The 24,432-nt window shown below is 40.2% G+C and overlaps 5 protein-coding genes across 5 annotated transcripts; all 5 read right to left on the bottom strand.

Moving 5' to 3' along the window:
• Nucleotides 1-409: 409 nt before the first annotated feature.
• On the bottom strand, nucleotides 410-2,521 carry LOC118279513 (uncharacterized). The gene is made up of 6 exons (XM_035599148.2): nucleotides 2,476-2,521; nucleotides 2,230-2,402; nucleotides 2,035-2,138; nucleotides 1,733-1,884; nucleotides 1,393-1,583; nucleotides 410-1,258 (listed from the first exon to the last, which is right to left on the bottom strand). Exons 1-6 carry the CDS (start codon nucleotides 2,519-2,521, stop codon nucleotides 410-412), a joined length of 1,515 nt encoding a protein of 504 aa, XP_035455041.2.
• Nucleotides 2,522-5,045: 2,524 nt separating this feature from the next.
• Nucleotides 5,046-9,531, bottom strand: LOC118279496 (uncharacterized). Its single transcript, XM_035599129.2, has 6 exons — nucleotides 7,079-9,531; nucleotides 6,830-7,002; nucleotides 6,635-6,738; nucleotides 6,376-6,527; nucleotides 6,036-6,226; nucleotides 5,046-5,901 (listed from the first exon to the last, which is right to left on the bottom strand). The coding sequence occupies exons 1-6, from the start codon at nucleotides 7,122-7,124 to the stop codon at nucleotides 5,113-5,115; spliced, it is 1,455 nt and encodes a 484-aa protein (XP_035455022.2). The 5' UTR covers nucleotides 7,125-9,531; the 3' UTR covers nucleotides 5,046-5,112.
• Nucleotides 9,532-9,629: 98 nt separating this feature from the next.
• Nucleotides 9,630-11,065, bottom strand: LOC118279589 (uncharacterized). Its single transcript, XM_035599227.2, has 3 exons — nucleotides 10,960-11,065; nucleotides 10,620-10,810; nucleotides 9,630-10,485 (listed from the first exon to the last, which is right to left on the bottom strand). The coding sequence occupies exons 1-3, from the start codon at nucleotides 11,063-11,065 to the stop codon at nucleotides 9,697-9,699; spliced, it is 1,086 nt and encodes a 361-aa protein (XP_035455120.2). The 3' UTR covers nucleotides 9,630-9,696.
• A 4,551-nt stretch (nucleotides 11,066-15,616) lies between these two features.
• LOC118279510 (uncharacterized) lies at nucleotides 15,617-18,606 on the bottom strand. Its single transcript, XM_035599145.2, has 6 exons — nucleotides 17,461-18,606; nucleotides 17,212-17,384; nucleotides 17,017-17,120; nucleotides 16,755-16,906; nucleotides 16,415-16,605; nucleotides 15,617-16,279 (listed from the first exon to the last, which is right to left on the bottom strand). The coding sequence occupies exons 1-6, from the start codon at nucleotides 17,504-17,506 to the stop codon at nucleotides 15,617-15,619; spliced, it is 1,329 nt and encodes a 442-aa protein (XP_035455038.2). The 5' UTR covers nucleotides 17,507-18,606.
• Nucleotides 18,607-20,006: 1,400 nt separating this feature from the next.
• Nucleotides 20,007-23,145, bottom strand: LOC118279509 (uncharacterized). The gene is made up of 6 exons (XM_035599144.2): nucleotides 22,000-23,145; nucleotides 21,751-21,923; nucleotides 21,556-21,659; nucleotides 21,297-21,448; nucleotides 21,000-21,190; nucleotides 20,007-20,865 (listed from the first exon to the last, which is right to left on the bottom strand). The coding sequence occupies exons 1-6, from the start codon at nucleotides 22,043-22,045 to the stop codon at nucleotides 20,077-20,079; spliced, it is 1,455 nt and encodes a 484-aa protein (XP_035455037.2). The 5' UTR covers nucleotides 22,046-23,145; the 3' UTR covers nucleotides 20,007-20,076.
• Between the last annotated feature and the right edge of the window lie 1,287 nt (nucleotides 23,146-24,432).

Raw genomic sequence — 24,432 nt, 5'->3', positions numbered from 1 at the left:
CAAGGATTAAAAAGGGAATGTAACGATGTTTTGGACATGTAGAAAAGATGGATGAAAGCTGATTTACAAAAGAAATATACAAGGCAGATATGAATGGGGCTGTCGGTAAAGGATGCCCTAGACATAATATAGCTCATATTGTCAGTGCCTAGCACTATGCTATTTATGAAACAGTTGTTTATGAGTTTGAGTGATTTTATTGTGAGGTGAAACTTACAGAATGCTCAATTTGTATTCCATAGGTGTGTCGGGAATTAGGGATTTTATAGAAAAAATGGAATTTGAAGTTATAAAATAAAATATATTTTATTCATTGATTATTACATTAAAGGATACTTTAAAACTATTTAATACATTAAAGTAATATACACAACTATAGCATTTGAATAGTACATAGTAGTGATTCCTACTAACTATTATAATCTTTGTCACATCGGTCGTCGTGGCCCCAGTATTTGGCGCTGCGCGGTACTTCGGCGACATGGCGTCTTGGGGTCGCCTTGGCTGTTGTTCCTTCTTTCTTTGCATTAATCTTCCCCCTTCGCGATCTCCCACTTATGTGCGGCGGGCGGGAGTCGGGTCCTGACCATGTGTCTTGGCTGACTGGTATTGGTTCCTCTGAGACAGCTTTATGTCTCAATAATCTAGCTCCAGGGCCTAATTTTGGCGATAATTTAGGTTTCGTATTCTCTTTATTATTGAGACTACTCTGAGATACATTTTGGTCAACTGTACTGTCTGCGACTCTTTCTGCGGGCTTTTCTGGGGACTGAGACACATTTCTTTCGGGGTAGTCATTAGCCTCTGTTCTCATCGCTTCTGTTTGCCGCCAAGAGTTAAGGTCCAACCTTTTTCTTAAGTTAATATTACTTGTCCTTGTATCTTGGCTAACTGAGAGTAGCTGTTTCTTAGGTTTCGTGTCCTCATTATTACGCAGTCTAATCTGAGATATACTTTGTCTGACTTCTGCAAGCGTCGCAGCATCTGGTCTCTTTTCATTCTTCTCGGGGCTTTTCCTCCAAGGTCTGAAATTGGCTTCACTCATGTTTTCTTCCGTGGTTGTTACCAGATGAGCGGCGTAAAACTGTTGCAGCGTAGTCGGTAGGGGAAGAAACTTGTTGAGGCAAAGGTCTGCGGAGAGTAGTAGCCACGTTGTGCTGACTGGTGGGGACGAGAGCAGACGGAGACGGATCGAGACCGAGAGCTCGTCCATCTCTTGAGCTACTACGGAGAGTAGCTCGCGACCGTTTTGCATTAACTGTGGACAAAAGAAAGTTACATATTAGTATTTTAATCTGCTTAGCTGTCACAATGTTACTAAACAATGAATGTATGTGTTTGGCAATAAAACAGCATTTTTTACAAAATAATAAATGTTCGTTTGAAACTTACTTGTGTAGCGAGAGTGTGATGTGCACGTGTATCATGGGCGGCGAGTAAAGCACGCAAGTATTGCAGTAGTGGCTCAGCTAGAAAGTGCAGCTTGTCGCCGTTACTGAGGCGAGCGTTGGCGAAGTAATCCCCCATCAGATTCGCAGCGTTGACGAGGAACAGCGGATTTGAGCGCTGTAGCACGTCCAGTTCTGTTGAAGAAGATGACAATTATTTATATATTATATTTCTTAAGAAGTTTTTACGAAGCTTCGAGCAGAAGTTCAATTCGAGGGGATTGCGGTAAAACCGGGTGAACTGAATTCAAAGGGGTAAATAGATCTTGGGAAAGGGTACTTACTGGAGAAAGTGTCCTGCATGACGACATTAAGGAGGGTTCTACGAAGCAGTGGCTTGTTCTGCTGGCGAGTGAACGAAACACCCACTGCGGCCAGCTTACGCGCCATCACCGGGCACCGCAGGGCCGCCGCGCGGAACGTCGCGAATGCTTGTCTAGACAAAGTAAAATAAAATTATTACACTTTTTGATCTCAGAAGAGGTGTACATATATACTGGGAATGAGTATTAATATTTACGGGATACGATAATATAATTTGAAGATAAAATTATTTTGAAAAAAAAAGAAATAGATAAATACTTACTGCACACGCGAGTCGTCCGGACACATGGATGACATTGTAGTCTCAAACTGTTTCAACTTTATGTTGAATTGGATGCCGTCGTCTTCAGGGGAAAATTGTTCCAACTGTAACAAAGATGAGTCAATAAATTAACAATCATGTCCCCAGTTATTAATTAGTAAGTAAAATAATTTAAGAAAATATAATGTTACATACCAAGGCCAATAAGGGATAATATTGTTCATCGACCCGGAGCAAGTCCTTTAAAGCTCCGTCTTCCTCGTCCACCGAGGATTTAGTCTCCGGTGTTTGTGGAGTCTTTACCTCGGGCTCGATGGAGTTGACGGAGTCTCTCCTAGTCTCCCGTTGTTCTTCCATTATCATGGGGTCTGTGGGAAAAGGTTAATTAGATTTTGTTTCCAAAAATTACAAAAAAAATCAAGTAATTTTACGGATACATACCGGCTGACTCCACCTCTTCACTCCAAATAAAATGCTCAATACCCATGTTTAAATGGAAGTTTAAAATGATTATAAAATTAATTTCAATACTGATGCACACTCGGTACACGACTATACAGTGCGATGTCACAAGAGCAACTGGCGAAGTGACGGGTGAACTGCTAGCCTACAACTTGTATTGTGTTAACAACATACAATACGTGGTGGGGAGAAGTGATACGCTGTCTCTCTCTAACGCACACATTTTGTGTATTGCTATCTCACTACTACAATGTGGTATATTTTGTCCTTGTCTAACGTATAAGTTGTTGGGTAATCAAATGTTGTGGTCTTTTTCTGCCTTATATTGTAAGAAAATTGTATAACTAGTTAAAAAAGTGATTACTAGTAGAATAAGGTATGATGAAAACAAGATTAAATTGGTTTTCGTTCATCAATGCAATAAAAATGTTCAGAAGCTTTTTGAAGCCTTCAGTTCCATATCCAGACAGAATGTATGTTGGGATGTACAGATTCCCATATTTAGAGAGACGAGAGAGCGCTGCTCTTAAGTTTCATTTACATAGCCGTGTATTATATTGTCTAGTCCCATCACGCCACATATCCATCGCAGCATCCTCATCTCTGCTGTAGGCAAACTTCTTTCACCCGCCTTTCTCATGGCCCAGCACCCGAATCCATATAGATCGACAGGTGTGACCACTCAATTGTAAAGGACATATTTTAACGAATTGTTAAATGGAACTCAATGGAACAGACATTCAAAGAAATAGTCAATGTGGTATTCCAAGATTAAATTAAGGTTAGAGGAGGTTAGCCAGTTCGCTAGGATCAAATGCTTTTTCGGGATCGATAAATTTCGTAATACATTTATGTACCTTTTACCTAAATCTACTGTTCTACAATTTCTGCCGTCAAAGCATTAATAACGTCCAGTGTTGAATTATTATTTCCAATATAATATAAGTTTGAAATTGCTAATCCGCCTAAAGCAAGCGTGGTATTTTATAATGCTCAAACGTTTCCTGGAAGAGAACGCGTTAGGTAAGCGATAAGGTCGGCTATCGTAACCTAAAGACTAAGCCTACTGACGCGACGTCACGTAGGCTGCGCGACGTTACCGCGTATGCGCACGCTGCTTATCTTAGATTCGAAACTAGTAGAGCTTTACTCAGTATATTTACGTGAGTAATGTTCAAAAGTTTCCTTACAAAATAGACAGAAAACGAAATCTAATTCTATAGATATTTATTTTTTTGCAAATAGGTTACAAGATGACACTTTTTCACGTCAATCTCTTAAATAACTAGATGAGACTGGCCAAAACTAACTCAGACGTTCAAATAAACCGTGACCGAAAACCGTGCAAACGGATTCTGTAGTGGTCTTTAGAGGAAATACAACAACTGTATGACCGCACCTATTCAGATGGCAGCACGCATGTGTCAGTGTACTAATTTCGGGAGAGCACTATTTACATGACAACTGACTCATTTTCTACGTTTGGGTTTAAATGGTAAAGAGGTATTATCAGCAAACAGTACAATTCCATGGTTACCTCTTACAAGATAAGGTGAATCACTATAATATAAATAAGAAATAAAAATGGGCCGAGATTTGACCCCTGCGGAACACCCACCTTAACAATAGACCCGGCGGAAATTTTTCCGTTAATTTCGACTCTCTGAATCCTATCAGAGTATGAGATAAGTAGGTCCAGAGAGTTGCCTCGTATTCCATAATGGGATAGCTTCCTGATCAGTGTATCATGAGGGACACACAGTCGAACGCCTTGGATAAGTCACAAAAATTACCCAATGCGTCGCCTGATATTTTGTAATTGGATATCATTTTGCGAAAATGACATTGTGAGCGGATACCGATGTCGTTATCACGTTGGAATGTCTAGTCAGGTATACATACAACAATTATCGCTTCTGTTTCCAAGAAACTACCAAATCGATCATTGTTTAACAAATAGGTACCACAATATATAAGACTTGGTCTACACCTTATCTACTTTCCCACGCTTCCCTACGTACTAACAATACACCCCGGCTTCATACGGGCGCTATATTCTCGGAAATTATGGTGAAACAGGGGTGTAAGTGCGTCCACTGTCTTGTCTATAGAATTAGATTTCGTTTTCTTTTTGGTTTGTGAGGAAACTTTGGAACAAGGCTTTGGTAATGCTCGTGATGGCAAACAAGTGTAAACAAGTCTAAACTACAGTCTATTTCGTCAGATTTTACTACACCGTAGTATCACCTGCTACGCCGTAGCATCGTGTGGTACGAATTAAAAATAACCTTTTCTATAATATACGATAAGACTAATGCTAATAGTTGTTTATGAGTCTATTATGAAGTGAAACTTACAGAATGTTGAATTTGTATTCCTTAGCTGTGTCAGGAATAAGGGGTTTTATAGAAAATATCGAATTTGAAGTTATCAAAAATTATTTTATTCATTGATTATTATTACATTACATTAAAGTATAATTATTTTACAACTATTTAATACATTTCATAAGTAATATAAACAACATTTATAACATTTTTGGTTTAAGTAACAATTTCATTTGTACAATTCCCTAAATTAATAATTATTTACATACATACATACAAGACATTCCTACTAACTATAATGTTTGACGCATCGGTCGTCGTGGCCCCAGTATTTGGCGCTGCGCGGTACTTCGGCGACATGGCGTCTTGGGGTCGCCTTGGCTGTTGTTCCGTCTTTCTTTCCATTAATCCTCCCCTTTCGTGATCTCATACTTATGTGCGGCGGGCGGGAGTCGGGTCCTGACCATGTGTCTTCGCTGACTGAGATTGATTCCTTTGAGAGGGCTCTAAGTCTCAATAACCTAGCTCCAACGCCTAATTTTGGCTTTTCTGGGGCCTGAGACACATTTCTTTCGGGGTGACTTTGGAAGATATCCCCCCCTTGTTGGCAGTCATTAGCCTTTATTCTCGTCTCTTCTGTTTGCCGCCAAGAGTTAAGGTCGTATCTTTTCCTTAAGGTATCATCACCTGTCCATGTATCTTGGCTAACTGAGATTGGTTCTTTCTTAGGCTTCGTGTCCTCATTATTACGCAGACTAATCTGAGATATACTTTGACTGACTTCTTCTGCAAGCGCCGCAGCATCTGGTTTATTCTCGTTCTTCTCGGGGCTTTTCTTCCAACATCTATAGCTGGCTTCACTGACATTTTCTTCCGTGGTTGTTACCAGATGAGCGGTGTAAAACTGTTGCAGCGTAGTCGGTAGGGGAAGAAACTTGTTGAGGCAAAGGTCTGCGGAGAGTAGTAGCCACGTTGTGCTGACTGGTGGGGGCGAGAGCAGACGGAGACGGATCGAGACCGAGAGCTCGTCCATCTCTTGAGCTACTACGGAGAGTAGCTCGCGACCGTTTTGCATTAACTGTGGACAAAAGAAAGTTACATATTAGTATTTTAATCTGCTTAGCTGTCACAATGTTACTAAACAATGAATGTATGTGTTTGGCAATAAAACAGCATTTTTTACAAAATAATAAATGTTCGTTTGAAACTTACTTGTGCAGCGAGACTGTGATGTGCACGTGTATCATGGGCGGCGAGTAAAGCACGCAAGTATTGCAGTAGTGGCTCAGCTAGAAAGTGAAGCTTGTCGCCGTTACTGAGGCGAGCGTTGGCGAAGTAATCCCCCATCAGATTCGCAGCGTTGACGAGGAACAGCGGATTTGAGCGCTGTAGCACGTCCAGTTCTGTTGAAGAAGATGACAATTATTTATTTGATATATTCCTTAAGAAGTTTTTACGAAGCTTCGAGCAGAAGTTCAATTCGAGGGGATTGCGGTAAAACCGGGTGAACTGAATTCAAAGGGGTAAATAGATCTTGGGAAAGGGTACTTACTGGAGAAAGTGTCCTGCATGACGACATTAAGGAGGGTTCTACGAAGCAGTGGCTTGTTCTGCTGGCGAGTGAACGAAACACCCACTGCGGCCAGCTTACGCGCCATCACCGGGCACCGCAGGGCCGCCGCGCGGAACGTCGCGAATGCTTGTCTAGACAAAGTAAAATAAAATTATTAGTAATATTTACGGGACACGATGAGAATAAGATACTAGTAGAAGATATAATTTGAAAAAAAAAGAAATAGATAAATACTTACTGCACACGCGAGTCGTCCGGACACATGGATGACATTGTAGTCTCAAACTGTTTCAACTTTATGTTGAATTGGATGCCGTCGTCTTCAGGGGAAAATTGTTCCAACTGTAACAAAGATGAGTCAATAAATTAACAATCATGTCCCCAGTTATTAATTAGTAAGTAAAATAATTTAAGAAAATATAATGTTACATACCAAGGCCAATAAGGGATAATATTGTTCATCGACCCGGAGCAAGTCCTTTAAAGCTCCGTCTTCCTCGTCCACCGAGGATTTAGTCTCCGGTGTTTGTGGAGTCTTTACCTCGGGCTCGATGGAGTTGACGGAGTCTCTCCTAGTCTCCCGTTGTTCTTCCATTATCATGGGATCTGTGGGAAAAGATTAATTAGATTTTGTTTCGAATAGGAATTTAAAAAAATCCTTAGTATTTCTACGGGTACATACCGGCCGACTCCACTTCTTCACTCCAGCTAAAACTCTCGACAACCATGTTTATTAAATGATTACAAAATTAATTTCAATACTGATGCACACTCGGTACACGACTATACAGTGCGATGTCACAAGAGCAACTGGCGAAGTGACGGGTGAACTGCTAGCCTACAACTTGTATTGTGTTAACAACATACAATACGTGGTGGGGAGAAGTGATACGCTGTCTCTCTCTAACGCACACCTTTTGTGTTTTGCTATCTCACTTTTTCACTATTGTATATTTTGTCCTTATCTAACGCATCAATTGCTGTGTAGTCATATGTGGCTATCTCTTTCTGACTTATATTGTTAAAGAAGTTATTACAAATAAATTGACCAGTAGAATAAGGTATGATGAAAACAAGATTAAATTGGTTTTCGTTCATTAATGCAATAAAATGCTCAGAAGCTTTTTGAAGCCTTCAGTTCCATATACAGACAGAATGTATGTTGGGATGTACAGATTCCCATATTTAGAGAGACGAGAGAGCGCTGCTCTTAAGTTTCATTTACATAGCCGTGTATTATATTGTCTAGTCCCATCACGCCACATATCCATCGCAGCATCCTCATCTCTGCTGTAGGCAAACTTCTTTCACCCGCCTTTCTCATGGCCCAGCACCCGAATCCATATAGATCGACAGGTGTGACCACTCAATTGTAAAGGACATATTTTAACGAATTGTTAAATGGAACTCAATGGAACAGACATTCAAAGAAATAGTCAATGTGGTATTCCAAGATTAAATTAAGGTTAGAGGAGGTTAGCCAGTTCGCTAGGATCAAATGCTTTTTCGGGATCGATAAATTTCGTAATACATTTATGTACCTTTTACCTAAATCTACTGTTCTACAATTTCTGCCGTCAAAGCATTAATAACGTCCAGTGTTGAATTATTATTTCCAATATAATATAAGTTTGAAATTGCTAATCCGCCTAAAGCAAGCGTGGTATTTTATAATGCTCAAACGTTTCCTGGAAGAGAACGCGTTAGGTAAGCGATAAGGTCGGCTATCGTAACCTAAAGACTAAGCCTACTGACGCGACGTCACGTAGGCTGCGCGACGTTACCGCGTATGCGCACGCTGCTTATCTTAGATTCGAAACTAGTAGAGCTTTACTCAGTATATTTACGTGAGTAATGTTCAAAAGTTTCCTTACAAAATAGACAGAAAACGAAATCTAATTCTATAGATATTTATTTTTTTGCAAATAGGTTACAAGATGACACTTTTTCACGTCAATCTCTTAAATAACTAGATGAGACTGGCCAAAACTAACTCAGACGTTCAAATAAACCGTGACCGAAAACCGTGCAAACGGATTCTGTAGTGGTCTTTAGAGGAAATACAACAACTGTATGACCGCACCTATTCAGATGGCAGCACGCATGTGTCAGTGTACTAATTTCGGGAGAGCACTATTTACATGACAACTGACTCATTTTCTACGTTTGGGTTTAAATGGTAAAGAGGTATTATCAGCAAACAGTACAATTCCATGGTTACCTCTTACAAGATAAGGTGAATCACTATAATATAAATAAGAAATAAAAATGGGCCGAGATTTGACCCCTGCGGAACACCCACCTTAACAATAGACCCGGCGGAAATTTTTCCGTTAATTTCGACTCTCTGAATCCTATCAGAGTATGAGATAAGTAGGTCCAGAGAGTTGCCTCGTATTCCATAATGGGATAGCTTCCTGATCAGTGTATCATGAGGGACACACAGTCGAACGCCTTGGATAAGTCACAAAAATTACCCAATGCGTCGCCTGATATTTTGTAATTGGATATCATTTTGCGAAAATGACATTGTGAGCGGATACCGATGTCGTTATCACGTTGGAATGTCTAGTCAGGTATACATACAACAATTATCGCTTCTGTTTCCAAGAAACTACCAAATCGATCATTGTTTAACAAATAGGTACCACAATATATAAGACTTGGTCTACACCTTATCTACTTTCCCACGCTTCCCTACGTACTAACAATACACCCCGGCTTCATACGGGCGCTATATTCTCGGAAATTATGGTGAAACAGGGGTGTAAGTGCGTCCACTGTCTTGTCTATAGAATTAGATTTCGTTTTCTTTTTGGTTTGTGAGGAAACTTTGGAACAAGGCTTTGGTAATGCTCGTGATGGCAAACAAGTGTAAACAAGTCTAAACTACAGTCTATTTCGTCAGATTTTACTACACCGTAGTATCACCTGCTACGCCGTAGCATCGTGTGGTACGAATTAAAAATAACCTTTTCTATAATATACGATAAGACTAATGCTAATAGTTGTTTATGAGTCTATTATGAAGTGAAACTTACAGAATGTTGAATTTGTATTCCTTAGCTGTGTCAGGAATAAGGGGTTTTATAGAAAATATCGAATTTGAAGTTATCAAAAATTATTTTATTCATTGATTATTATTACATTACATTAAAGTATAATTATTTTACAACTATTTAATACATTTCATAAGTAATATAAACAACATTTATAACATTTTTGGTTTAAGTAACAATTTCATTTGTACAATTCCCTAAATTAATAATTATTTACATACATACATACAAGACATTCCTACTAACTATAATGTTTGACGCATCGGTCGTCGTGGCCCCAGTATTTGGCGCTGCGCGGTACTTCGGCGACATGGCGTCTTGGGGTCGCCTTGGCTGTTGTTCCGTCTTTCTTTCCATTAATCCTCCCCTTTCGTGATCTCATACTTATGTGCGGCGGGCGGGAGTCGGGTCCTGACCATGTGTCTTCGCTGACTGAGATTGATTCCTTTGAGAGGGCTCTAAGTCTCAATAACCTAGCTCCAACGCCTAATTTTGGCTTTTCTGGGGCCTGAGACACATTTCTTTCGGGGTGACTTTGGAAGATATCCCCCCCTTGTTGGCAGTCATTAGCCTTTATTCTCGTCTCTTCTGTTTGCCGCCAAGAGTTAAGGTCGTATCTTTTCCTTAAGGTATCATCACCTGTCCATGTATCTTGGCTAACTGAGATTGGTTCTTTCTTAGGCTTCGTGTCCTCATTATTACGCAGACTAATCTGAGATATACTTTGACTGACTTCTTCTGCAAGCGCCGCAGCATCTGGTTTATTCTCGTTCTTCTCGGGGCTTTTCTTCCAACATCTATAGCTGGCTTCACTGACATTTTCTTCCGTGGTTGTTACCAGATGAGCGGTGTAAAACTGTTGCAGCGTAGTCGGTAGGGGAAGAAACTTGTTGAGGCAAAGGTCTGCGGAGAGTAGTAGCCACGTTGTGCTGACTGGTGGGGACGAGAGCAGACGGAGACGGATCGAGACCGAGAGCTCGTCCATCTCTTGAGCTACTACGGAGAGTAGCTCGCGACCGTTTTGCATTAACTGTGGACAAAAGAAAGTTACATATTAGTATTTTAATCTGCTTAGCTGTCACAATGTTACTAAACAATGAATGTATGTGTTTGGCAATAAAACAGCATTTTTTACAAAATAATAAATGTTCGTTTGAAACTTACTTGTGCAGCGAGACTGTGATGTGCACGTGTATCATGGGCGGCGAGTAAAGCACGCAAGTATTGCAGTAGTGGCTCAGCTAGAAAGTGAAGCTTGTCGCCGTTACTGAGGCGAGCGTTGGCGAAGTAATCCCCCATCAGATTCGCAGCGTTGACGAGGAACAGCGGATTTGAGCGCTGTAGCACGTCCAGTTCTGTTGAAGAAGATGACAATTATTTATTTGATATATTCCTTAAGAAGTTTTTACGAAGCTTCGAGCAGAAGTTCAATTCGAGGGGATTGCGGTAAAACCGGGTGAACTGAATTCAAAGGGGTAAATAGATCTTGGGAAAGGGTACTTACTGGAGAAAGTGTCCTGCATGACGACATTAAGGAGGGTTCTACGAAGCAGTGGCTTGTTCTGCTGGCGAGTGAACGAAACACCCACTGCGGCCAGCTTACGCGCCATCACCGGGCACCGCAGGGCCGCCGCGCGGAACGTCGCGAATGCTTGTCTAGACAAAGTAAAATAAAATTATTAGTAATATTTACGGGACACGATGAGAATAAGATACTAGTAGAAGATATAATTTGAAAAAAAAAGAAATAGATAAATACTTACTGCACACGCGAGTCGTCCGGACACATGGATGACATTGTAGTCTCAAACTGTTTCAACTTTATGTTGAATTGGATGCCGTCGTCTTCAGGGGAAAATTGTTCCAACTGTAACAAAGATGAGTCAATAAATTAACAATCATGTCCCCAGTTATTAATTAGTAAGTAAAATAATTTAAGAAAATATAATGTTACATACCAAGGCCAATAAGGGATAATATTGTTCATCGACCCGGAGCAAGTCCTTTAAAGCTCCGTCTTCCTCGTCCACCGAGGATTTAGTCTCCGGTGTTTGTGGAGTCTTTACCTCGGGCTCGATGGAGTTGACGGAGTCTCTCCTAGTCTCCCGTTGTTCTTCCATTATCATGGGATCTGTGGGAAAAGATTAATTAGATTTTGTTTCGAATAGGAATTTAAAAAAATCCTTAGTATTTCTACGGGTACATACCGGCCGACTCCACTTCTTCACTCCAGCTAAAACTCTCGACAACCATGTTTATTAAATGATTACAAAATTAATTTCAATACTGATGCACACTCGGTACACGACTATACAGTGCGATGTCACAAGAGCAACTGGCGAAGTGACGGGTGAACTGCTAGCCTACAACTTGTATTGTGTTAACAACATACAATACGTGGTGGGGAGAAGTGATACGCTGTCTCTCTCTAACGCACACCTTTTGTGTTTTGCTATCTCACTTTTTCACTATTGTATATTTTGTCCTTATCTAACGCATCAATTGCTGTGTAGTCATATGTGGCTATCTCTTTCTGACTTATATTGTTAAAGAAGTTATTACAAATAAATTGACCAGTAGAATAAGGTATGATGAAAACAAGATTAAATTGGTTTTCGTTCATTAATGCAATAAAATGCTCAGAAGCTTTTTGAAGCCTTCAGTTCCATATACAGACAGAATGTATGTTGGGATGTACAGATTCCCATATTTAGAGAGACGAGAGAGCGCTGCTCTTAAGTTTCATTTACATAGCCGTGTATTATATTGTCTAGTCCCATCACGCCACATATCCATCGCAGCATCCTCATCTCTGCTGTAGGCAAACTTCTTTCACCCGCCTTTCTCATGGCCCAGCACCCGAATCCATATAGATCGACAGGTGTGACCACTCAATTGTAAAGGACATATTTTAACGAATTGTTAAATGGAACTCAATGGAACAGACATTCAAAGAAATAGTCAATGTGGTATTCCAAGATTAAATTAAGGTTAGAGGAGGTTAGCCAGTTCGCTAGGATCAAATGCTTTTTCGGGATCGATAAATTTCGTAATACATTTATGTACCTTTTACCTAAATCTACTGTTCTACAATTTCTGCCGTCAAAGCATTAATAACGTCCAGTGTTGAATTATTATTTCCAATATAATATAAGTTTGAAATTGCTAATCCGCCTAAAGCAAGCGTGGTATTTTATAATGCTCAAACGTTTCCTGGAAGAGAACGCGTTAGGTAAGCGATAAGGTCGGCTATCGTAACCTAAAGACTAAGCCTACTGACGCGACGTCACGTAGGCTGCGCGACGTTACCGCGTATGCGCACGCTGCTTATCTTAGATTCGAAACTAGTAGAGCTTTACTCAGTATATTTACGTGAGTAATGTTCAAAAGTTTCCTTACAAACCAGACAGAAAACGAAATCTAATTCTATAGATATTTATTTTTTTGCAAATAGGTTACAAGATGACACTTTTTCACGTCAATCTCTTAAATAACTAGATGAGACTGGCCAAAACTAACTCAGACGTTCAAATAAACCGTGACCGAAAACCGTGCAAACGGATTCTGTAGTGGTCTTTAGAGGAAATACAACAACTGTATGACCGCACCTATTCAGATGGCAGCACGCATGTGTCAGTGTACTAATTTCGGGAGAGCACTATTTACATGACAACTGACTCATTTTCTACGTTTGGGTTTAAATGGTAAAGAGGTATTATCAGCAAACAGTACAATTCCATGGTTACCTCTTACAAGATAAGGTGAATCACTATAATATAAATAAGAAATAAAAATGGGCCGAGATTTGACCCCTGCGGAACACCCACCTTAACAATAGACCCGGCGGAAATTTTCCCGTTAATTTCGACTCTCTGAATCCTATCAGAGTATGAGATAAGTAGGTCCAGAGAGTTGCCTCGTATTCCATAATGGGATAGCTTCCCGATCAGTGTATCATGAGGGACACAGTCGAACGCCTTGGATAAGTCACAAAAATTACCCAATGCGTCGCCTGATATTTTGCAATTGGATATCATTTTGCGAAAATGACATTGTGAGCGGATACCGATGTCGTTATCACGTTGGAATGTCTAGTCAGGTATACATACAACAATTATCGCTTCTGTTTCCAAGAAACTACCAAATCGATCATTGTTTAACAAATAGGTACCACAATATATAAGACTTGGTCTACACCTTATCTACTTTCCCACGCTTCCCTACGTACTAACAATACACCCCGGCTTCATACGGGCGCTATATTCTCGGAAATTATGGTGAAACAGGGGTGTAAGTGCGTCCACTGTCTTGTCTATAGAATTAGATTTCGTTTTCTTTTTGGTTTGTGAGGAAACTTAGGTAGGCTTTGGTCGTGATGTCAAACAAGTTTAATTATAAGTAGAGAGATTTAATTCACAACAAACTACGGTAATAGCAACAGCTAAGGTATATCTAGTGTCTAGTAAACAATGAATATTTTAGAACAATAAAAGCATTTGATGTGCCGACATATTTGTTAATTCTTTTGTAAAGAAACTACCTGTGTCTACACAAAGTAGTTTTACACTATTTTGTTATCAAAGGCAAATAGTAGAGTGCTAGATAGTATGAAAAAGAAATAATTCGTTCGTTGTAAAAAGAGAGTTAGTTAGCAAGAAGAAAAAGGAATGCAAAGGAATGATTGAAATTAAATTTTCACGGAACTCTCGAGCCAATCTTAAAGTATTCTGGCATCTGGTTAGAACTGCCAGAGGCAACGTTGGAAACTCGAAAGTAGATATGATAAGAGATATAAACGGGAGTGTGATTTAATTGGTGAAAGTAAGGATGTTTTAAAACAGTGGAAGGAATATTTTGAGAATCTATTTGAAAGGGATAGTTCGAAAGATGATGAATGATAGGATAACTACTGAAATGGTAACAGGAGACGGAGGTGTAATTGCAAGCCTACTGTATCTACTGTTTAATAAGTGTTGGCGATCAGGTTGTGTGCCTGGAGACTGGACCAAGGCCGCAATTGTGCCACTTTATAAAGGAAAAGGGTTACAGCAGGAGTACAAAAATTATCGCGGTATAAGCCTTCTAAGCGTAGTAGGAAAGTTGTATGCCAAGATATTGATTGAAAGCGTGATAGATGTGACTGAGAAGGAAATCTGAGATGTGCAAGGGGGATTTCGAAAGGGAATGGGATATACGGATCAAGTCTTTTCGTTAAGGTGCATTTCAGGAAGCCCTATCGAAACACCGCTATGCCTTTATTTACTTCGAAAAGGCTTACGATAGAGTGGTGAGGGATGAATTTTAGTCGACTCCTAATCCTGATTATGTCCAGCAAAGCTCGACTTACTACGGCGTGTATTGGTACCTACGCTTATGTATGGTGGTGAATCATGAGTGTGGCACGAAAGCAGGATCACTGTGTTGGAAATGATAGCCCTTAGTAGTATGTGTGGAGTAAAGTTGAGTGAAAAATAGTGTTTTTAGAGAAGAGTGTGGCTTGAAAGACGATGTGGTGACAAGGATTGAAAAGCGAATCTTTCGTTGGTTTAAACATGTAGAAATAATGGATGAAAATAGATTTATGGCAAAAATATACAAGGCACATATGAATGGGGCCGTCGGTAGAGGGCGCCCTAGACGGACATATATCGACCAGATTGGCGATATATTCAAGAAGGGCCAAATTAAAAGTACCTTTAACCAACGAACATGCATGAAAAGACCGATGACTGTTGATGAAGCGAAAGAGGTGTTCTCTGCCTACACCCATGGAAGACAGGCGTGAGTAATGTATGTGTGTACTACGCCGTAGTATCGTCTGCTACGCCGTAGCATCATGTGCTACGGATTTAATTAGACTAATGCTAACAGTTGTTTATGAGTTTGAGTGATTTTATTATGTCAGGTGAAACTTACAGAATGTTGAATTTGTATTCCTTAGCTGTGTCGGGAATCAGGGATTTTATAGAAAAAATGGAATTTGAAGTTATCAAAATATATTTTATTCATTGATTTACACATTATTACATTAAAGGATATCTTAAAACTATTTAATACATGTTTGTAACTAATAATATACACAATTATTTAAAAACATTTTCTGGCCACTTGTTACTAGCCACTAACTTACTATACTATTAAATGTAAAATTATCTTGGAGGCTAAACGTCATCTCCCTCTTTCTCCTTCAGGGCCTGCCGCCACGAGTTGAGATCGTATCGACTCCTGAGGTTATTTCTAGCTGTCCGGGTTTCTATCGTATCTCGGTGGGCAGACATTGGGTTCCCCCGAGGTCTGGAAGACATTCGACTATTGGTGAATTTGGAAGTGGTCACCGCTGTCCTGGTGGTACCGACACTCGTCCGGTCGTCTTCTTGGAGACGGTCCACAACTTCCATTGTTTCTTCCTTCGGCTGCCGCCACGTGTTCAGGTCGAGCCTTGCTTTTATATTTAATTTTGTATTTCTAGTGTTGTAGGCATTTTGTCCATCTTCCCTCAGTAGCCGAGCACCAACGCGTGGTTCTGGCCTCGGCTGAGATATGTTTTTGCGGATGATATCCACGTTCTCCTCGGGGCTTTTCTTCCAAGGTCTGTAGTTGACTTCACTGACATTTTCTTCCGTGGTTGAAACTAAGTGAGCGGCGTAAAACTGTTGCAGCGTAGTCGGTAGGGGAAGAAACTTGTTGAGGCAAAGGTCTGCGGAGAGTAGTAGCCACGTTGTGCTGACTGGTGGGGGCGAGAGCAGACGGAGACGGATCGAGACCGAGAGCTCGTCCATCTCTTGAGCTACTACGGAGAGTAGCTCGCGACCGTTTTGCATTAACTGTGGACAAAAGAAAGTTACATATTAGTATTTTAATCTGCTTAGCTGTCACAATGTTACTAAACAATGAATGTATGTGTTTGGCAATAAAACAGCATTTTTTTACAAAATAATAAATGTTCGTTTGAAACTTACTTGTGTAGCGAGACTGTGATGTGCACGTGTATCATGGGCGGCGAGTAAAGCACGCAAGTATTGCAGTAGTGGCTCAGCTAGAAAGTGCAGCTTGTCGCCGTTACTGAGGCGAGCGTTGGCGAAGTAATCCCCCATCAGATTCGCAGCGTTGACGAGGAACAGCGGATTTGAGCGCTGTAGCACGTCCAGTTCTGTTGAAGAAGATGACAATTATTTATTTGATATATTCCTTAAGAAGTTTTTACGAAGCTTCGAGCAGAAGTTCAATTCGAGGGGATTGCGGTAAAACCGGGTGAACTGAATTCAAAGGGGTAAATAGATCTTGGGAAAGGGTACTTACTGGAGAAAGTGTCCTGCATGACGACATTAAGGAGGGTTCTACGAAGCAGTGGCTTGTTCTGCTGGCGAGTGAACGAAACACCCACTGCGGCCAGCTTACGCGCCATCACCGGGCACCGCAGGGCCGCCGCGCGGAACGTCGCGAATGCTTGTCTAGACAAAGTAAAATAAAATTATTAGTAATATTTACGGGACACGATGAGAATAAGATACTAGTAGAAGATATAATTTGAAAAAATAATAAGAAATAGATAAATACTTACTGCACACGCGAGTCGTCCGGACACATGGATGACATTGTAGTCTCAAACTGTTTCAACTTTATGTTGAATTGGATGCCGTCGTCTTCAGGGGAAAATTGTTCCAACTGTAACAAAGATGAGTCAATAAATTAACAATCATGTCCCCAGTTATTAATTAGTAAGTAAAATAATTTAAGAAAATATAATGTTACATACCAAGGCCAATAAGGGATAATATTGTTCATCGACCCGGAGCAAGTCCTTTAAAGCTCCGTCTTCCTCGTCCACCGAGGATTTAGTCTCCGGTGTTTGTGGAGTCTTTACCTCGGGCTCGATGGAGTTGACGGAGTCTCTCCTAGTCTCCCGTTGTTCTTCCATTATCATGGGATCTGTGGGAAAAGATTAATTAGATTTTGTTTCGAATAGGAATTTAAAAAAATCCTTAGTATTTCTACGGGTACATACCGGCCGACTCCACTTCTTCACTCCAGCTAAAACTCTCGACAACCATGTTTATTAAATGATTACAAAATTAATTTCAATACTGATGCACACTCGGTACACGACTATACAGTGCGATGTCACAAGAGCAACTGGCGAAGTGACGGGTGAACTGCTAGCCTACAACTTGTATTGTGTTAACAACATACAATACGTGGTGGGGAGAAGTGATACGCTGTCTCTCTCTAACGCACACCTTTTGTGTTTTGCTATCTCACTTTTTCACTATTGTATATTTTGTCCTTATCTAACGCATCAATTGCTGTGTAGTCATATGTGGCTATCTCTTTCTGACTTATATTGTTAAAGAAGTTATTACAAATAAATTGACCAGTAGAATAAGGTATGATGAAAACAAGATTAAATTGGTTTTCGTTCATTAATGCAATAAAATGCTCAGAAGCTTTTTGAAGCCTTCAGTTCCATATACAGACAGAATGTATGTTGGGATGTACAGATTCCCATATTTAGAGAGACGAGAGAGCGCTGCTCTTAAGTTTCATTTACATAGCCGTGTATTATATTGTCTAGTCCCATCACGCCACATATCCATCGCAGCATCCTCATCTCTGCTGTAGGCAAACTTCTTTCACCCGCCTTTCTCATGGCCCAGCACCCGAATCCATATAGATCGACAGGTGTGACCACTCAATTGTAAAGGACATATTTTAACGAATTGTTAAATGGAACTCAATGGAACAGACATTCAAAGAAATAGTCAATGTGGTATTCCAAGATTAAATTAAGGTTAGAGGAGGTTAGCCAGTTCGCTAGGATCAAATGCTTTTTCGGGATCGATAAATTTCGTAATACATTTATGTACCTTTTACCTAAATCTACTGTTCTACAATTTCTGCCGTCAAAGCATTAATAACGTCCAGTGTTGAATTATTATTTCCAATATAATATAAGTTTGAAATTGCTAATCCGCCTAAAGCAAGCGTGGTATTTTATAATGCTCAAACGTTTCCTGGAAGAGAACGCGTTAGGTAAGCGATAAGGTCGGCTATCGTAACCTAAAGACTAAGCCTACTGACGCGACGTCACGTAGGCTGCGCGACGTTACCGCGTATGCGCACGCTGCTTATCTTAGATTCGAAACTAGTAGAGCTTTACTCAGTATATTTACGTGAGTAATGTTCAAAAGTTTCCTTACAAACCAGACAGAAAACGAAATCTAATTCTATAGATATTTATTTTTTTGCAAATAGGTTACAAGATGACACTTTTTCACGTCAATCTCTTAAATAACTAGATGAGACTGGCCAAAACTAACTCAGACGTTCAAATAAACCGTGACCGAAAACCGTGCAAACGGATTCTGTAGTGGTCTTTAGAGGAAATACAACAACTGTATGACCGCACCTATTCAGATGGCAGCACGCATGTGTCAGTGTACTAATTTCGGGAGAGCACTATTTACATGACAACTGACTCATTTTCTACGTTTGGGTTTAAATGGTAAAGAGGTATTATCAGCAAACAGTACAATTCCATGGTTACCTCTTACAAGATAAGGTGAATCACTATAATATAAATAAGAAATAAAAATGGGCCGAGATTTGACCCCTGCGGAACACCCACCTTAACAATAGACCCGGCGGAAATTTTTCCGTTAATTTCGACTCTCTGAATCCTATCAGAGTATGAGATAAGAAGATCCAGAGAGTTGCCTCGTATTCCATAATGGGATAGCTTCTTGATCAGTGTTTCACGAGGGACACAATCGAACGCCTTGGATAAGTCACAAAAATTACCCAATGCGTCGCCTGATATTTTGCAATTGGATATCATTTTGCGAAAATGACATTGTGAGCGGATACCGATGTCGTTATCACGTTGGAATGTCTAGTCAGGTATACATACAACAATTATCGCTTCTGTTTCCAAGAAACTACCAAATCGATCATTGTTTAACAAATAGGTACCACAATATATAAGACTTGGTCTACACCTTATCTACTTTCCCACGCTTCCCTACGTACTAACAATACACCCCGGCTTCATACGGGCGCTATATTCTCGGAAATTATGGTGAAACAGGGGTGTAAGTGCGTCCACTGTCTTGTCTATAGAATTAGATTTCGTTTTCTTTTTGGTTTGTGAGGAAACTTTGGAACAAGGCTTTGGTAATGCTCGTGATGGCAAACAAGTGTAAACAAGTCTAAACTACAGTCTATTTCGTCAGATTTTACTACACCGTAGTATCACCTGCTACGCCGTAGCATCGTGTGGTACGAATTAAAAATAACCTTTTCTATAATATACGATAAGACTAATGCTAATAGTTGTTTATGAGTCTATTATGAAGTGAAACTTACAGAATGTTGAATTTGTATTCCTTAGCTGTGTCAGGAATAAGGGGTTTTATAGAAAATATCGAATTTGAAGTTATCAAAAATTATTTTATTCATTGATTATTATTACATTACATTAAAGTATAATTATTTTACAACTATTTAATACATTTCATAAGTAATATAAACAACATTTATAACATTTTTGGTTTAAGTAACAATTTCATTTGTACAATTCCCTAAATTAATAATTATTTACATACATACATACAAGACATTCCTACTAACTATAATGTTTGACGCATCGGTCGTCGTGGCCCCAGTATTTGGCGCTGCGCGGTACTTCGGCGACATGGCGTCTTGGGGTCGCCTTGGCTGTTGTTCCGTCTTTCTTTCCATTAATCCTCCCCTTTCGTGATCTCATACTTATGTGCGGCGGGCGGGAGTCGGGTCCTGACCATGTGTCTTCGCTGACTGAGATTGATTCCTTTGAGAGGGCTCTAAGTCTCAATAACCTAGCTCCAACGCCTAATTTTGGCTTTTCTGGGGCCTGAGACACATTTCTTTCGGGGTGACTTTGGAAGATATCCCCCCCTTGTTGGCAGTCATTAGCCTTTATTCTCGTCTCTTCTGTTTGCCGCCAAGAGTTAAGGTCGTATCTTTTCCTTAAGGTATCATCACCTGTCCATGTATCTTGGCTAACTGAGATTGGTTCTTTCTTAGGCTTCGTGTCCTCATTATTACGCAGACTAATCTGAGATATACTTTGACTGACTTCTTCTGCAAGCGCCGCAGCATCTGGTTTATTCTCGTTCTTCTCGGGGCTTTTCTTCCAACATCTATAGCTGGCTTCACTGACATTTTCTTCCGTGGTTGTTACCAGATGAGCGGTGTAAAACTGTTGCAGCGTAGTCGGTAGGGGAAGAAACTTGTTGAGGCAAAGGTCTGCGGAGAGTAGTAGCCACGTTGTGCTGACTGGTGGGGGCGAGAGCAGACGGAGACGGATCGAGACCGAGAGCTCGTCCATCTCTTGAGCTACTACGGAGAGTAGCTCGCGACCGTTTTGCATTAACTGTGGACAAAAGAAAGTTACATATTAGTATTTTAATCTGCTTAGCTGTCACAATGTTACTAAACAATGAATGTATGTGTTTGGCAATAAAACAGCATTTTTTACAAAATAATAAATGTTCGTTTGAAACTTACTTGTGCAGCGAGACTGTGATGTGCACGTGTATCATGGGCGGCGAGTAAAGCACGCAAGTATTGCAGTAGTGGCTCAGCTAGAAAGTGAAGCTTGTCGCCGTTACTGAGGCGAGCGTTGGCGAAGTAATCCCCCATCAGATTCGCAGCGTTGACGAGGAACAGCGGATTTGAGCGCTGTAGCACGTCCAGTTCTGTTGAAGAAGATGACAATTATTTATTTGCGGTAAAACCGGGTTGCGGTAAAACCGGGTGAACTGAATTCAAAGGGGTAAATAGATCTTGGGAAAGGGTACTTACTGGAGAAAGTGTCCTGCATGACGACATTAAGGAGGGTTCTACGAAGCAGTGGCTTGTTCTGCTGGCGAGTGAACGAAACACCCACTGCGGCCAGCTTACGCGCCATCACCGGGCACCGCAGGGCCGCCGCGCGGAACGTCGCGAATGCTTGTCTAGACAAAGTAAAATAAAATTATTAGTAATATTTACGGGACACGATGAGAATAAGATACTAGTAGAAGATATAATTTGAAAAAAAAAGAAATAGATAAATACTTACTGCACACGCGAGTCGTCCGGACACATGGATGACATTGTAGTCTCAAACTGTTTCAACTTTATGTTGAATTGGATGCCGTCGTCTTCAGGGGAAAATTGTTCCAACTGTAACAAAGATGAGTCAATAAATTAACAATCATGTCCCCAGTTATTAATTAGTAAGTAAAATAATTTAAGAAAATATAATGTTACATACCAAGGCCAATAAGGGATAATATTGTTCATCGACCCGGAGCAAGTCCTTTAAAGCTCCGTCTTCCTCGTCCACCGAGGATTTAGTCTCCGGTGTTTGTGGAGTCTTTACCTCGGGCTCGATGGAGTTGACGGAGTCTCTCCTAGTCTCCCGTTGTTCTTCCATTATCATGGGATCTGTGGGAAAAGATTAATTAGATTTTGTTTCGAATAGGAATTTAAAAAAATCCTTAGTATTTCTACGGGTACATACCGGCCGACTCCACTTCTTCACTCCAGCTAAAACTCTCGACAACCATGTTTATTAAATGATTACAAAATTAATTTCAATACTGATGCACACTCGGTACACGACTATACAGTGCGATGTCACAAGAGCAACTGGCGAAGTGACGGGTGAACTGCTAGCCTACAACTTGTATTGTGTTAACAACATACAATACGTGGTGGGGAGAAGTGATACGCTGTCTCTCTCTAACGCACACCTTTTGTGTTTTGCTATCTCACTTTTTCACTATTGTATATTTTGTCCTTATCTAACGCATCAATTGCTGTGTAGTCATATGTGGCTATCTCTTTCTGACTTATATTGTTAAAGAAGTTATTACAAATAAATTGACCAGTAGAATAAGGTATGATGAAAACAAGATTAAATTGGTTTTCGTTCATTAATGCAATAAAATGCTCAGAAGCTTTTTGAAGCCTTCAGTTCCATATACAGACAGAATGTATGTTGGGATGTACAGATTCCCATATTTAGAGAGACGAGAGAGCGCTGCTCTTAAGTTTCATTTACATAGCCGTGTATTATATTGTCTAGTCCCATCACGCCACATATCCATCGCAGCATCCTCATCTCTGCTGTAGGCAAACTTCTTTCACCCGCCTTTCTCATGGCCCAGCACCCGAATCCATATAGATCGACAGGTGTGACCACTCAATTGTAAAGGACATATTTTAACGAATTGTTAAATGGAACTCAATGGAACAGACATTCAAAGAAATAGTCAATGTGGTATTCCAAGATTAAATTAAGGTTAGAGGAGGTTAGCCAGTTCGCTAGGATCAAATGCTTTTTCGGGATCGATAAATTTCGTAATACATTTATGTACCTTTTACCTAAATCTACTGTTCTACAATTTCTGCCGTCAAAGCATTAATAACGTCCAGTGTTGAATTATTATTTCCAATATAATATAAGTTTGAAATTGCTAATCCGCCTAAAGCAAGCGTGGTATTTTATAATGCTCAAACGTTTCCTGGAAGAGAACGCGTTAGGTAAGCGATAAGGTCGGCTATCGTAACCTAAAGACTAAGCCTACTGACGCGACGTCACGTAGGCTGCGCGACGTTACCGCGTATGCGCACGCTGCTTATCTTAGATTCGAAACTAGTAGAGCTTTACTCAGTATATTTACGTGAGTAATGTTCAAAAGTTTCCTTACAAAAACAAGACAGAAAACGAAATCTAATTCTATAGATATTTATTTTTTTGCAAATAGGTTACAAGATGACACTTTTTCACGTCAATCTCTTAAATAACTAGATGAGACTGGCCAAAACTAACTCAGACGTTCAAATAAACCGTGACCGAAAACCGTGCAAACGGATTCTGTAGTGGTCTTTAGAGGAAATACAACAACTGTATGACCGCACCTATTCAGATGGCAGCACGCATGTGTCAGTGTACTAATTTCGGGAGAGCACTATTTACATGACAACTGACTCATTTTCTACGTTTGGGTTTAAATGGTAAAGAGGTATTATCAGCAAACAGTACAATTCCATGGTTACCTCTTACAAGATAAGGTGAATCACTATAATATAAATAAGAAATAAAAATGGGCCGAGATTTGACCCCTGCGGAACACCCACCTTAACAATAGACCCGGCGGAAATTTTTCCGTTAATTTCGACTCTCTGAATCCTATCAGAGTATGAGATAAGTAGGTCCAGAGAGTTGCCTCGTATTCCATAATGGGATAGCTTCCTGATCAGTGTATCATGAGGGACACAGTCGAACGCCTTGGATAAGTCACAAAAATTACCCAATGCGTCGCCTGATATTTTGTAATTGGATATCATTTTGCGAAAATGACATTGTGAGCGGATACCGATGTCGTTATCACGTTGGAATGTCTAGTCAGGTATACATACAACAATTATCGCTTCTGTTTCCAAGAAACTACCAAATCGATCATTGTTTAACAAATAGGTACCACAATATATAAGACTTGGTCTACACCTTATCTACTTTCCCACGCTTCCCTACGTACTAACAATACACCCCGGCTTCATACGGGCGCTATATTCTCGGAAATTATGGTGAAACAGGGGTGTAAGTGCGTCCACTGTCTTGTCTATAGAATTAGATTTCGTTTTCTTTTTGGTTTGTGAGGAAACTTTGGAACAAGGCTTTGGTAATGCTCGTGATGGCAAACAAGTGTAAACAAGTCTAAACTACAGTCTATTTCGTCAGATTTTACTACACCGTAGTATCACCTGCTACGCCGTAGCATCGTGTGGTACGAATTAAAAATAACCTTTTCTATAATATACGATAAGACTAATGCTAATAGTTGTTTATGAGTCTATTATGAAGTGAAACTTACAGAATGTTGAATTTGTATTCCTTAGCTGTGTCAGGAATAAGGGGTTTTATAGAAAATATCGAATTTGAAGTTAT

This window comes from Spodoptera frugiperda, chromosome 22, assembly GCF_023101765.2.
Source record: "Spodoptera frugiperda isolate SF20-4 chromosome 22, AGI-APGP_CSIRO_Sfru_2.0, whole genome shotgun sequence".
NCBI classification, from domain to species: domain Eukaryota; kingdom Metazoa; phylum Arthropoda; class Insecta; order Lepidoptera; family Noctuidae; genus Spodoptera; species Spodoptera frugiperda.
This window is presented reverse-complemented; position numbering and strand designations above follow the sequence as displayed.

Bases quoted from the DNA above. Each gene is read 5' to 3' on its own strand.
- LOC118279513 (XM_035599148.2), bottom strand. From the start codon at position 2,521: ATGGGTATTGAGCATTTTATTTGGAGTGAAGAGGTGGAGTCAGCCG. The intron at 1,885-2,034 runs GTAAGTATTTAT...TACTTTGTCTAG, and splicing joins CCGGACGACTCGCGTGTGCA to ACAAGCATTCGCGACGTTCC. The intron at 1,259-1,392 runs GTAAGTTTCAAA...TTTTGTCCACAG, and splicing joins ATCACACTCTCGCTACACAA to TTAATGCAAAACGGTCGCGA.
- LOC118279496 (XM_035599129.2), bottom strand. From the start codon at position 7,124: ATGGTTGTCGAGAGTTTTAGCTGGAGTGAAGAAGTGGAGTCGGCCG. The intron at 6,528-6,634 runs GTAAGTATTTAT...TACTTTGTCTAG, and splicing joins CCGGACGACTCGCGTGTGCA to ACAAGCATTCGCGACGTTCC. The intron at 5,902-6,035 runs GTAAGTTTCAAA...TTTTGTCCACAG, and splicing joins ATCACAGTCTCGCTGCACAA to TTAATGCAAAACGGTCGCGA.
- LOC118279589 (XM_035599227.2), bottom strand. From the start codon at position 11,065: ATGGCGCGTAAGCTGGCCGCAGTGGGTGTTTCGTTCACTCGCCAGCAG. The intron at 10,811-10,959 runs GTAAGTACCCTT...CTTCTTCAACAG, and splicing joins CATGCAGGACACTTTCTCCA to AACTGGACGTGCTACAGCGC. The intron at 10,486-10,619 runs GTAAGTTTCAAA...TTTTGTCCACAG, and splicing joins ATCACAGTCTCGCTGCACAA to TTAATGCAAAACGGTCGCGA.
- LOC118279510 (XM_035599145.2), bottom strand. From the start codon at position 17,506: ATGGTTGTCGAGAGTTTTAGCTGGAGTGAAGAAGTGGAGTCGGCCG. The intron at 17,121-17,211 runs GTATGTAACATT...TCTTTGTTACAG, and splicing joins ATTATCCCTTATTGGCCTTG to TTGGAACAATTTTCCCCTGA. The intron at 16,907-17,016 runs GTAAGTATTTAT...TACTTTGTCTAG, and splicing joins CCGGACGACTCGCGTGTGCA to ACAAGCATTCGCGACGTTCC.
- LOC118279509 (XM_035599144.2), bottom strand. From the start codon at position 22,045: ATGGTTGTCGAGAGTTTTAGCTGGAGTGAAGAAGTGGAGTCGGCCG. The intron at 21,924-21,999 runs GTATGTACCCGT...CTTTTCCCACAG, and splicing joins TGAAGAAGTGGAGTCGGCCG to ATCCCATGATAATGGAAGAA. The intron at 21,449-21,555 runs GTAAGTATTTAT...TACTTTGTCTAG, and splicing joins CCGGACGACTCGCGTGTGCA to ACAAGCATTCGCGACGTTCC.